The sequence below is a fragment of the Trichophyton benhamiae genome (genome assembly GCF_000151125.1).
Source record: "Trichophyton benhamiae CBS 112371 chromosome Unknown contig00142.0, whole genome shotgun sequence".
NCBI classification, from domain to species: domain Eukaryota; kingdom Fungi; phylum Ascomycota; class Eurotiomycetes; order Onygenales; family Arthrodermataceae; genus Trichophyton; species Trichophyton benhamiae.
The window spans coordinates 417,595-430,078 of record NW_003315099.1 but is presented as its reverse complement, the minus strand read 5'-3'; the positions used below and the strand labels follow the sequence as shown (position 1 = coordinate 430,078).

Genomic DNA, 12,484 nt, shown 5'->3' with positions numbered 1-12,484 from the left:
AATATGACTGCAAGGAAGACAGAATCTACAGTTATCCTCTATAAGATCCTGCATTCTAGACACGGTGTACCTTGGGCCGTTATGGCCACCTGTTCCGTCGTGAGATGAGACTTGTGAAGCCGTATATCTCCCTATATTCTGGAGTCACACTGGGGGCTGAGTGGCCGCTATTAGATATAATTTGGTGGAACCCTCAAGGGGTTTCCTTATACCTGGCGGATCATACGTCTGTTGCTGCTGTTGCAATGGCAAGCGGGCCAGTGTATTACTCCCTCCCTGTCGTACGTGTCGTTTATACCCATATTGGGAGGCATAAGGGTGTCTCCTTGGACTTTTCATACCTAATGTCAATTACCCAATGTCCACTCTTTGTTATCAAGCTGATACTTAACCCGGCCTCCGGTGTTTCTCTCCATGGACAGTCCTCCGGTGTTAGAAGACAGCCCCCAGCACCCTTTATGATTTACTCAGAGGCCATCTTGTTGTCTCAGGCGAGGGTAAAAGATAACCAAGAGTGCGACTGAGATATCTCACCCTTCAAGGCATTTTCTAGTGGATATCATGATGTTAAGTGCTACAGAATTATTTACTGAATGGCCCAGACTGGCTATTATTTCGGTCATCTTGCTCCTCATCTTTAGATGTATAATCTACCCGGTGTTTTTATCGCCATTGTCCAAAGTCCCTGCCGCACATCCCCTTGCTCCTATTACTGGAGTTTGGATCAAATGGCACAGATGGCACGGCACCTCCTACAAAACTATACAAGCAGCTTTTGAAAGATGCGGCCCATATATCCGCCTTGGTCCGGCTGAGATCGCCACCAACTGCAAAGAAGGGTTCGACAGCGCCTATGGAATTGGGAAGAGAAACTTCGACAAAGCATCTGTCTATAACTATTTTGCGCACTTTAAGTAGAGAAATCCTAGACACAACCAGGCAGTGATACAAGGAAGAAGGAAGGGCAACAAGCTGACTTATCTATAGAACCCGCGCTCTCTTTTCTGCGCTGGAGGCCAAACAACATAGCCATATCAGAGGTCGGATGGCAGCGGTGCTGACAAGGGCTTACGTCCAGTCTTCTCCTCATACACGAGCCATCTTCAAGGCAGTGTTGTTGGAGCGATTGATTCCATTACTTGGACAGGCATCACAGACTGGTTCCGGGAGCGTGAACATACTCCCACTATGCTATTCATATTCAATCGACTTCATGTCTGCCTTTGTGTTTGGGCTTTCAGGGGGCCATAGGCTCCTTGAAGATGCAGAGGATAGGGAGAAGTGGCTTACTCTGTATTACACCGTCTTCATGTCCAATGCCCCGACCTTATTAGGTGAATTCAAATGGATCACCAGGGCATTAACAGCCTTCGGAATACGTTTGCTTCCAAATGACCTTTCAAACCTGCGGCAGCATAGTGAGGACTGGACAAGCCAGAACGTGAAGCTGGCTGAATCCAGATTGCAATCACACTATGCTCTGGGTGAGCCTTGGGCGCCAGGAGACCTCCCTGTGCTCTACAGTGCCCTTAGGAGTAGCATTGCAAGAGAGGCCGGCGTTGAGGAGACTTTCACCCCAAGTGATGTACAATTTCGGGAGCTAGCCAGCGAATGCCTCGATCAAATAGGTATGATACAATCCGATTGCATTCATACCACTTTTGCTTGTACACTAATTGGATAAAATTTTGCATGCAGGGCCTACAGCAGATGTCAATGGTATGCAAATACCATGCAAGAGACCTTTCTCCAACATAAAATGCTCACTTCTATATTTTTAGCCTTGGTATTGACCTACCTCCTCTACCAGCTTTCTCGTCACCCTGCCCATCAGGATGAACTTCATCGAGAGCTTCTCTCCATAGCAAGCCCGTTCCACTTGGATCTCGACCAAGAGCCGTCCATATATGAGCTACCGCCAGCAAGAGACCTGCAGCGTCTACCATTTTTAAACGCAATTATCCAGGAAGGGCTCAGGTTACGGAACACTCCTCCAGGGATGGACCCTCGAGTCACACCTAAACACTGCCTTTCAGACGTTGGTCCATACAAAAATTTACCTCCTGGCATCCGTGTTGGCGCTTATATACACTTAATTCACCGTAGCAGTGAATACTTCGATGACCCTCTCGTATGGGATCCTTACCGCTGGCTCATCAAAGACTGCCAGGGCCAGTCTACGGGGAGGAAAAGACGAGTCTTCCTTGCCTTTAGTGGTGGCAGCAGGACATGTATCGGCCAGCACCTTGCTGTGGAATGTAAGCCTTGCCCTAAACCCCCTGTTTGCCATACGATAGGCCCCGTCATTGACCACCCCCCAGTGATACGAAATGCCGTAGCGGCTGTGTACACTAACTATAGGACTATGGTATTCGATGAAAGCCAATATCCCGGTGACAGAGGGTTTCTAAGCGGTGATCTGAAAAAGGACAAACTCTGGATACAGTTCAAAAGAAGAGATTAAAAATAGTGATATAAAGAATCAGGTTGGTAGAATTGAATCAGCTTGAGCCCGTAAAGCTTCTACTATCTTATCCCAGAGCATAGTTTACGCTACAGCGTAGTATCAAGTGGAAAGCGTTTTCAAGATTATAAATTATCACCACTTCTCTTTATCGGCAGGCGTAAGCTTGTGAAGAGGGATATGTGATATTATTATCAAAATAGTACAAGTCTATATATCTTACAGGTTTCCAAAAAAAGCATGATATCCGCTCCAAATAGCATAACTACACACTCTTCCTACTTCGCAAGAAAGGCCTGAAAGGCTTTATGATCGATAACGACGTTGCCAACAGCCTTCAGGCGCTTTCTTCCTTCTTTCTGCTTCTCCAATAGTTTCTTCCGCCGTGTGATATCACTGGCATGAAGTTTTGCTAAGACGTCTTTCCTGTACGGTTTGATGGTCTCTCTGGCCAGGACATTACGCCCAACGGCAGCCTGAATAATGACTTCGAACATCTGTCGCTCTACATGTTCTTTGAATTTCGTCACCCACTGACGACCCAGTCTGTTGGCTTGGCTTGAGTGGACGATGCGCGAGACAGCATCGACTGGTGTCTTGTTGACAAGCAGTTGAAGCTTGACAACGTTGCTTTTCCTCCACTCAGACTCCTCGTAGTCTATGCTGGCGTAACCCTTGGTTGAACCTTTGAGTTTACCGAAGAAGTCATCGACCAGTTGTGCGAGTGGGAGCTGGTACTTGAGGATAACCTGGGTGGCGGTGAAGAATTCCATGCTGACCTGTTCACCACGGTTGGCCTCACATAGCTCCATAACACGACCGAGATATTCTTCAGGGAACGTTATCGTTGCCAGGACATATGGTTCCTGGAGTTCAGCGACCTTGACGCGAAGGGTATCCTCATCAGGGAAGTGGCTGGGGTTTGAGAAGATTGTCTCCTTCCCGTCTTTCCATATCACTTTGCATGGCACTGTTGGTGGTGTGAGGATGATGCTCGCACCGTGTTCCTGACGAAGGCGGTCTTCGAAGACGGAGCAGTGTAGTGTCCCGAGGAATCCCAGGCGGAAGCCTGCACCAAGAGCTTCAGATGATTCCTTTTGCATAGTCACACTCCTGTCGTTCAACAGCAGCTGGTTGATACTCTCTTCGAGGTGGTGGAAGTCGTTAGAGTCAACCGGGTAAGCCGCAACGAACACCATGGACTTGGGTTCCTCAAATCCTGGCAGTGGTTCGACCTGGGTCTCGCAACCGACCCTTGTGAACGTGTCGCCAATCTTGGCCTCCTGGCTTCGCTTCATGCCGGGATTAAAATAGATATAGCCTACCTGCCCGGCTCTTAGGACAGTTTGTGGAGTTTGATTTGGGTACATGATTCCGACCTCACCAACAGTGTATTTGAGGCCAGTAGCAAAAGAGACAAGCTGGTCGCCAGCCTTGACCTCTCCATCGAACACCCTGGTAAGGATGATCACTCCTTTATAGCTTGAATACCAAGAATCAACCAGGAGCAGCCTAGGGGGCTTCGTAGCATCACCTACCGGGCTAGCAGAGACGCCGTTAGTCAAAGATTCTGGTTGTAATATACACCAATGGATGAGAACTTACGCAGGGATATTCTCGACTATAGTAGGCAAGAGTTCCTGAACATTCAATCCAGTTTTTGCAGACACTCTGACAGCCTTGTCCACGTCCAGTTCAAATGAGGTTCTCATTTGCTCCAAGGCACGGTCTGGATCGGCGGATGGGAGGTCGACCTTATTGATTACCGGTACCAATGTCAACCCCTGAGCGAAGGCAAGGTAGAAATTGGCTACTGTCTGGGCCTGGACTCCCTGACTTGCATCAACAAGTAGCAATGCTCCACCGCAGCTGGCATAACTCCGTGAGACTTCCGTTCGAAAATCGACATGCCCGGGGGTATCGATGAGATGGAGCAGGTAGTCTTCTCCTTTGTAGTTGTATAGCATCGTACATGTCTGCGCCTTGACCGTAATTCCTCTCTCACGCTCAACGTCCAGCTTGTCTAGCACCTGTTTGTTCTCTCCAGGTTTGATAGTGCCCGTCAGCTCCAGCAGTCGGTCTGAAAGGGTGCTTTTGCCATGGTCAACGTGGGCAACGATGCAGAAATTGCGGTATCGTTCAATTGGGATGGCATCTATCCGTTCCTCCACAGGCGAAAGAGGTCTATTCGACTGGCGAGCCTGGAACACTGGCGCATGGTGGAACAGGCGTGGAAACGGCGATGGTTTATACCTGGGGGTAGGTAATGCAAATCGCTGGCAGGTGAGCGGTGGCCGCCGCAGGGTGGCTGTAGTCAGCCATCTGGCCGGTTGCAGACATCCTCGCATCGGAATCCTATCCGCATTGAAGATGTATCTGCGTTCCAGGAATTGTCTTTGGTCGCGGTATGTTCAATTTCTTTCCCAGCTCCATCTCCATACAATTTTTGTACCTGCCTGGAGCTTAGATTTTCCGCTGCCGATGGCCGTTTTCCAGAATGCAAACTAAATAGACCCCCGGATTAGCCGCAAGGACGCCGTTAAGAGGAGAAATAGAGCGCAAGGGAGGGAGAAATGGATGCCTTTAGCTGGCTTCGTGGCTGTCCTGGTGCTGAGCTGGGCGTAAGGTTGCGGTTAGCAGAGTACTTGCAACCGGGATATGGTCCACGTAGCTAACTAGTCAACTTACCTTGTAGCTGGACATCGATCACAGCGGTGAATATAACTGATAGATCTCTGTAACTAATTCTCTTAGTCTATGGTCTCGTCTGGGCTTGTCTGCTGTAGCTGGTGGCGGTCAACCAGTTGTTGTAGTTGTAACAACTAAGTGGTTAACTAGTTAAGTTAGCCAAGTGGTTATCGACATCTCGACGGCATCAACCAACGTCAACAAACAACCTCTACTTAGGAAGCACGCAGCGCAACAACAGACAAGGACAACGCCTCACACTCGTTCTGCTTCAAGATGGCCCCGGAAAAGGAGAAGTCGAAGGTTCACAAGTTGTCTTTGAAAGGTAACACTGGCCAGGTACTCGAGATGGCTTGCGGATGAAGCTCTAACGGCCTCTGCCACCCTCCAGGCTCTGCGAAGCTGGTCTCGGAATTTGTACGTGAGACTCGGCCCTGTTACGCCCCTTTGCTGCCGGTTACTGATTATTGGCTTGAGCTGTGCAGTTTGAATACTCCATTCACTCTATACTGTGTGTCTACACCTCTCCCCGCATGCCGTTTCCGTGGCTGATAGGGTGTTGTCCACCAGTTTCCAACGCGGTGTATACCCAGCAGACGACTTTGCAGCGTGAGTAGGACTGGCTTTTTTTTTGGCATAATACTCGTTTGGACTGGCTAACAAGACCCTAGAGTTAAGAAATATGGCCTCAACATGCTCGGTTCGCAAGTCTTTCCTCTGCACCGGTTTCCCGTACATGGACTAATCCCGTCGTTTGTGCACAACAGTTTCGGCAGATGACCAGGTCAAGGCATATATAAAGAAGATAATGTCACAACTGAATAAGTGGATGCTGGGAGGCAAGATATCCAAGCTGGTTATTGTCATTACGGACAAGGACACCGGAGAGCACGTTGAGAGATGGCAGTTTGATGTGAGCAACTGGATGCCCTGTGGGGCTAGACCTCTGTTTACAATGCTAACGAGAGATGTCACCTAAGGTCGAAATATTCAAGCAGTCAAAGAACAAGGCTGCTAAAGCTGCAGCTGATAATGAAAACGCCAACCCGGGGTAATTTTCACCTTTACCCCTCACGACGTGAGAGCTTTCAGCTTGGGGAATCTATCCACTGACCTGCTGTTATAGGGCACAAGCCAGCAACCCTGGGCCGGTTGAAAAGTCTGAGAAAGAGATACAGGACGAGATTCAGGCAATATTCCGTCAAATCACGGCCTCAGTCACCTTTCTACCAATGCTTGACGGGAACTGTACGTTTAACGTGCTCGTCTACGCGGATGCCGACTCTGAAGTGCCTCTGGAATGGGGTGACAGCGACGCCAAAGAGATTGAAAATGGAGAGAAAGTGCAGTTACGTAGTTTCAGCACGAGCAACCATCGGGTTGACACCATGGTTAGCTACAGGTAAGTTATACCTACTTTAGACCAGCCCACTCTGCGTCTTGACGTCTAACCTGTTGAATAGGCTAGCGGAGTAGCACATTGATTATATATCGCGATATACTTCGTAATTATACCTAGGCAGCTACACAAGCTCGGACAGTCAGAGCAGTAAATAACATCTCTTGATCAGAGACAAGCATCCCGCACGTATCAACTTTCGTCGTCACGGACATGTATCCGGGCAAACACCACGCCATAAGCCACGAACATTAGGCCTTACCGTTTAGTTAAATAATAACGGAACAAACACAGCAACCAGTCTATCCAGCCCATGAAAAATAAATGAATAAAAAAATATGACACAAATAAAAAAAGAGCAAAAAGAAATGCCCACACACGGATTCGAACCGTGGATCTCGTCATTACTAGTGACGCGCTTTACCAACTAAGCCATATGGGCTGAGCTGCTCAGAGTTTGCAGGATGTGTGATTAAGTCATCCAGGTGGACCCCCAAGCATACAGTGACCTAGTAGACGGCGAGGTTTATATAGATAGACCTGACAGTTTGAATGGATTAAATCCCTCTACAGGACCGAATACGACGTTTTCTCTTTTATTTATACTAACTACGCTCCTCGGCATATGGCTTGGCCCATCGCGGAAAGGGCATGTCGCCTGCTTGAGATGAAGGGGGCAAGCAGTCTATTTCAGATACTTGTGGCCTGATAGTATGACTTGTCACGGCTCACTCTAGTTACCATGGCGCAGGACTGTTCAAGATGTCGATCGTATTAGCATCTATAGTAGTAATGATAGAGTAATAATAGTACACACGCCGATCAGAGCACCTGCTATTCTAATGGTTTCAGCGCCTCCACTCCATACCCTGACGCCATAGTTTGAATGGGGATGCAGTAAAGGAAACAACATTAAACATGTGTATGTGGATTTTCAAGATAAGAAACAGGGGTATTGGTGGAATTCAAATGGCAGTAAATGGGAGCGCATTGTACAGATATGAAAGAATAACAGCAGCAGCGCTTTGCAAAGTCAAATCAATGGACATGGGGAGGAAACGGGAGAAATGATAGGCGGTTAACGTAGGAATAGGCGTGTCGTAAGTATCCAAAACTCCATTTGGGGAAACAAATAGGGAATGAAGGGCCAGTTGTCGTTATCCTTCTAGAAATATGGAATGGAATATGCCGGTGAGACGGGCCCTCTCACGATTGAAATACACCGTGAACAAAAGAAAGGGCATATAGAAATGTGTGTTTGGGAACGAGTCGAGAAAAAAAAAAAAAAAAAAAAAGAGGACAGAGTATTGTATCAGTCGAGAGGATCATGTCTAAAGGTGCATTCGTCACCCTTTATACACTTTCCCTCCTTCCAGTACCGACAAGGGACCAGGCCAGCTTTGGGCTGTGTACTAATTAGTTTACATCCGCCCTGCATGGGAGAATAGGATGGTACTTACATGTTTCTTGATCTTTGCACGTTTGTTATGGTCATATGAATCATCACCTTCATAGCTGCGCTTGTTATCCCCATCCTCATAAAAGGTCTGATTGAATGGCTGTGAATCTGTATTTTGGCCCTGATTTTGCTGCTGCTGCTGCTGTTGTAATTGGCTAGCTGGATTCGAAAGCTGAGAGAGAATAGCAGCTAGATTGGGGGTTGGAGGGGTAGTAATTTGGGGGAAAGCGGTAGCCTGTTGCATTTGTTTCTGGGCGTTCATAACTGCCAGCAGTTTTTGGAAATCCAGACCTTGAGCACTAGGGGCCTGCCCTGACTGGGAAGTCTGTTGCAACTGAAGCGATTGTGCATTGGCTGTAAATTGGGCGAGCGTTTGTTGTAAATCAGGAACATTGGGAGGCATAGCCGGCTGTTGTTGTTGTTGTACTGGTTGAGGCTGCTGATTTTGCTGAAGAATCTTTAATAAGGACGATATCTCAAGAGGAGCTGCGTTGGTTGGTTGAGCTCCAGGAGTAGCCTGAGGTGCTGCCTGGACGGGTGGCGAGCGGGAATCAAAGTATCGCTGTGACCGGGCCTTGACAAAGTGATCTGGTTCTCCAAACGGTACGAGAGGGCTATATGGTTCATCGTCATTGTCCGGTGGCGGAGGCTCTTTGGGGGTGTTTGGAATATCCGAGGGAGAAGTATAGAAAACGCTGAGAGTAGTGGCTTCTCGCTGATCTTGCGCCGTCTTCTCGGGGCTATCTGCAGTCTTTGAACCGCCGGTCTTGATGAAGTTCCTCTCTCGGTCTTCTTCTAGAAGGTCACTAAAGTCGATGGCTGAGAGGGCCGTGTATGGTGCTAAGCTCTCTTCGTTCCAGCCCTCGTCCTCATCATCAAGGTCATCCAAGCCATGGTGAAGTTTAAGAGTCCTACCCTCCCCAGCGACATCGCCGACATCACGCATCATACTGTCATCGTAGCCAATCTCTTCCTCAGGGTCATGAGTGAATAAACGCACTTCTGTGAGACTGCTGTCTGGCTTCCAGGTGACTCGCAATTTCCTCCGTGCCTCTTTCCGAAGCCGCTTCTTGCGTTCCTCATCTGTCTCGGGTGGACTGTCTTCTTCCTGTTTTGATGGACTACGTTCTCGAGGCTTATTCAAATTGGCCATAGTCTCAGAGAAAGAAAAGGCAGGCTTTGCTACCGGCGGCGGAGCTGGCTGAGGAGTCGTCTTAACCTCAGTAACGACACTACTATAGGTTAGTAAGCTTGTTAGGTATGATGGTTATGATTGAGGTTAAGTATAAGGGGTAACATACGTCGGCTTATCCTTTGCTGCGGCAGCCGCTGCTGCACGAGCAGCGTTTGATGTTCCAGGTTTCTTTGACGCTGACATCAAGCTGCTGAAAAGACTCGGCGTGGGCTTAGGTATGACTATATTGGCTTTGGGTTTTGTAGATGCCTGGGAAGTGCCATTAGGGGTTGATCTGCCGTCCTTTGCAGGGGCGGTCATTTTCTTTGCTGCGGCCGAGGCGCCTCCAGACACGACTCGGGTGGTGCCCTTTACAAATGATGGGGATACCACCCGCTTCGTCAATGTTGTGCTACTGTCATCTTCCCTGGCCCGCTTGATACCGACAATAGGCTGAGATGAGCTATTTGTAGCTTCTCGCTGCTTTGTAGCTTGAGACGTCGTTGACCCTGGGGCACTACTGTCTTTGGCCGAAGATTTGGCAGCTTCAGCTTTCTTCTTAGTAGCAGCAGTAGCATTCTCCATAATGGATTGAGCTAACTCCTTGATTGTGCTCCCTCCTTTTTTAATGAACCGAGAAAGTATCTTGTCATTTTTAGTCTTTTCTAGCATTGCAAGGTCCATTGTCGTAAATTTGCCCATTAACTATTATCATCGTTAGCTTGATTGAACTGTTTAGGTTTTTTCAACGTGGATCATATATACCTTTAATATGTTGACCGTTAGGGGTCCGTCACTATCTGCCGCTGTGTGACGGTCCAGTAAGAAGGAGTAGAATGCCGCAACAATACTAGGATGTTCGCCGAATCTATATATTATAAATAAGTATTCAAGAGCATGCTATATTAAGTATTGATTAAAATTTCCCCATGTTGTAAGAAGCCAGCATAGCAGCAGGCTTCAGCAGGAAAGGGGTAAAGAGGAGGAGTTTATCATATGATAGCATTATCAGCAGCAGATGTGGTCCCCGGGAGACGCACACGGGCTTTGGAGGCCTATGTCTATTTCAAAAGGCTAGGGCAGTTTGAGCAAATTGCCATGTAGGCAATTGCCGTATGCAGCAAATGAGATTCCCTCCCATTTATTTGAGAAGGTAACCATTGCTTCTAGCTCTTGATGAAACAAGGCATATATGGTGCAGGAATCTCCCAGGTGCCTCTTAACATGGCTACATAAGATGCTATCCGTCGACTCAAGCTTCTACAGGGGGATATAGGGGAAGCTAGATGAAAGAGAAAGTCCAAGACGTACCTTCTAACATATGATGGGTGACCAAACTCCAGGGTATTGTTAATGATCAAGTCTAGCAGTCGCCTCTGAAGAACCACCTCCTTTTTGAGAGACGGGATTTTTCCTTCAAGGTTCTGATTTTCCGCAGCTTTGAGGGCCTCGCTACGAGCTTTCCAGGTATCTCGCACCCCCTTAACAAGGTCCGAAAACTGGATCATGGCATTCCTTACATCGGCCGCTTTTGCGTGTCGATTGCGTGGAGCCCAAACCACTTTAATAGTGTCATACCCAGTCCTACCTTCAACATCATCTGGTCGTACCGCGGGGATGGGGGAAGGCTCAGCTGGTGGTTCTTCTACCTCGAGGTCGTCGTCTGATTCGTCACTGCTGTAATCGCTTGACGATTCGCTCTGAGTTTGATTAAGTGGTTGCTGCACGGCTGGTTTAGTGATGAATTTGTTTAAGAGTGTTTGTGTTTTTTGCTCTACTCCTTTCTTTTTCCGAGGTTTGGCGGCAGTGGGGGCTTTCGGAAGAATGGTTTGGAGACCTAGAAAAGGGGGTTAATATGAAGCGAACATGAAATAAAAGATAATGAATCATTTTACCATTGGAATAGACAACGGGAGCAAGGCCAACGGGTCCTGTCGAAGTCTGAGGAACCACAGTTTGAAGCCCATTTGCTATTTGTAATTCACTCGTTCTAGATTCAAGGTTAGAATAAGTCTAGCTTTATAGTCCAGGACAGGGGAACTGACTTGAGGCTTGTCGGCCGTTCTAGCTCTGCAGGATTGATAGCATAAAGCTGCTGCGGTTGTTGTTGTTGGGATTGCGGTTGTTGGTCGGGTGTCGAAAGGAAGTGAGGATCAATGGTATTGTGATATGGTGAATGAGAATGTCGAGTGGTGAAGTCGCCCGGGAAACTTGCTGGTCCCCCATGCTGTAAAAAAGTTACCGATTGGTTAGATATTGCTAGTAAAGATAGGGGGAAATCGAGAAGTATACCTGGAGTCCCAGCTGTAGAGTGCTTGGTACTAAATAGGAGGACTGCTGTTGTCGATCAAGGGTGTTCGTCGCAATAGGAGAAGCTTGAGCCACTCGCTGTGCCGGTACGCTGGCAGGGTGTTGATCATACGCACTCTGTTGCTGGACTTGCGATTGGGTTGCATAGAAGGTCTGCGGGTCGTATGTGTAAGGGTGATATGAGGAGGCTGCCTGCGCGGCATCGAAAGTAGGAGTTTGTTGTGTATGGTACGGCGACACCCGATATGGGCTAGGCATAGAGAACTGTTGCTGCGAGTCAAGAGCTACAGGCTGGTGTTGTATTGATGTTTGCTGCCATGACTGCACCTGTTGCGGCTGCTGCTGTGCTTGAGGTTGTTGCTGTTGGTGTTGTTGTTGGTGTTGTTGCGGCGGCGGCTGCTGGTGCTGCTGTTGAGATTGCGACTGCTGGGGGAGCGAATAGATGTTCTGGTTTGTCTGAGGAGAAGGTGAATGTGGGCTTGGGCGGAACACAGGATGATCCCACCCTATGCCGAACGGCTGGTCGTTTGTCGGGCCAGTCCCGTATAGAGTGCTCATCCCACCCCAAAACTCGCCATGGAAATGGCCTACACCCGGATCCGACGGCGGCGGCGGATTGGGATCCGTGGTCGAGTCCATCGTCGTTTAGATGTCAAAGGCCGCAGCTCGATATATAGAGGCCGAACTATGGGCGGCGAAAAGTAAATAAAAGTAAGAAAAGGTTGCTGGCAGGTACAGGTCACGTGCTAAGGTTGGGCGGTATAAAGTTGTGGCTGCTTTAATGCTGACAAAGCTAGAGCTTGCCCGATTTGGCTAGCATAAGTGGCGTCGTGCCAGGATCACGTAAGCTTTCTGCCGCCGCTTTTGCCTGTACTGAAGGGGGAGCGGCTCTTTTCTTAACGCAGCGTTGTGTATAAAAGGCTGGGGAAGTGGTTGTGTGCGCGCGATGCTCTGGAACCATTAGCCAGGCTGAGCGTAGAGAAACAAGGC

The 12,484-nt window shown here is 48.4% G+C and overlaps 5 protein-coding genes and 1 non-coding gene across 6 annotated transcripts; 2 read left to right on the top strand and 4 right to left on the bottom strand.

Annotated features, from left to right (window-relative positions):
• Positions 1 to 561: 561 nt before the first annotated feature.
• Positions 562 to 2,464, top strand: ARB_00712 (uncharacterized protein; the record flags this gene model as incomplete). The annotated part of the gene is made up of 3 exons (XM_003013120.1): positions 562 to 914; positions 988 to 1,628; positions 1,782 to 2,464. The coding sequence occupies 3 exons, from the start codon at positions 562 to 564 to the stop codon at positions 2,462 to 2,464; spliced, it is 1,677 nt and encodes a 558-aa protein (XP_003013166.1).
• Positions 2,465 to 2,742: 278 nt separating this feature from the next.
• ARB_00711 (uncharacterized protein) lies at positions 2,743 to 5,167 on the bottom strand (the record flags this gene model as incomplete). The annotated part of the gene is made up of 4 exons (XM_003013119.1): positions 2,743 to 3,976; positions 4,070 to 4,772; positions 4,917 to 4,968; positions 5,153 to 5,167. The coding sequence occupies 4 exons, from the start codon at positions 5,165 to 5,167 to the stop codon at positions 2,743 to 2,745; spliced, it is 2,004 nt and encodes a 667-aa protein (XP_003013165.1).
• Positions 5,168 to 5,960: 793 nt separating this feature from the next.
• On the top strand, positions 5,961 to 6,705 carry ARB_00710 (uncharacterized protein; the record flags this gene model as incomplete). The annotated part of the gene is made up of 4 exons (XM_003013118.1): positions 5,961 to 6,065; positions 6,133 to 6,203; positions 6,279 to 6,554; positions 6,672 to 6,705. The coding sequence occupies 4 exons, from the start codon at positions 5,961 to 5,963 to the stop codon at positions 6,703 to 6,705; spliced, it is 486 nt and encodes a 161-aa protein (XP_003013164.1).
• Positions 6,706 to 6,920: 215 nt separating this feature from the next.
• On the bottom strand, positions 6,921 to 6,993 carry ARB_00709. Its single transcript has one exon. It is a non-coding gene; the product is annotated as a tRNA-Thr (tRNA).
• A 979-nt stretch (positions 6,994 to 7,972) lies between these two features.
• On the bottom strand, positions 7,973 to 9,868 carry ARB_00708 (uncharacterized protein; the record flags this gene model as incomplete). The annotated part of the gene is made up of 2 exons (XM_003013117.1): positions 7,973 to 9,245; positions 9,312 to 9,868. 2 exons carry the CDS (start codon positions 9,866 to 9,868, stop codon positions 7,973 to 7,975), a joined length of 1,830 nt encoding a protein of 609 aa, XP_003013163.1.
• Positions 9,869 to 10,258: 390 nt separating this feature from the next.
• ARB_00707 (uncharacterized protein) lies at positions 10,259 to 12,133 on the bottom strand (the record flags this gene model as incomplete). The annotated part of the gene is made up of 5 exons (XM_003013116.1): positions 10,259 to 10,412; positions 10,496 to 11,021; positions 11,080 to 11,174; positions 11,230 to 11,411; positions 11,477 to 12,133. 5 exons carry the CDS (start codon positions 12,131 to 12,133, stop codon positions 10,259 to 10,261), a joined length of 1,614 nt encoding a protein of 537 aa, XP_003013162.1.
• Between the last annotated feature and the right edge of the window lie 351 nt (positions 12,134 to 12,484).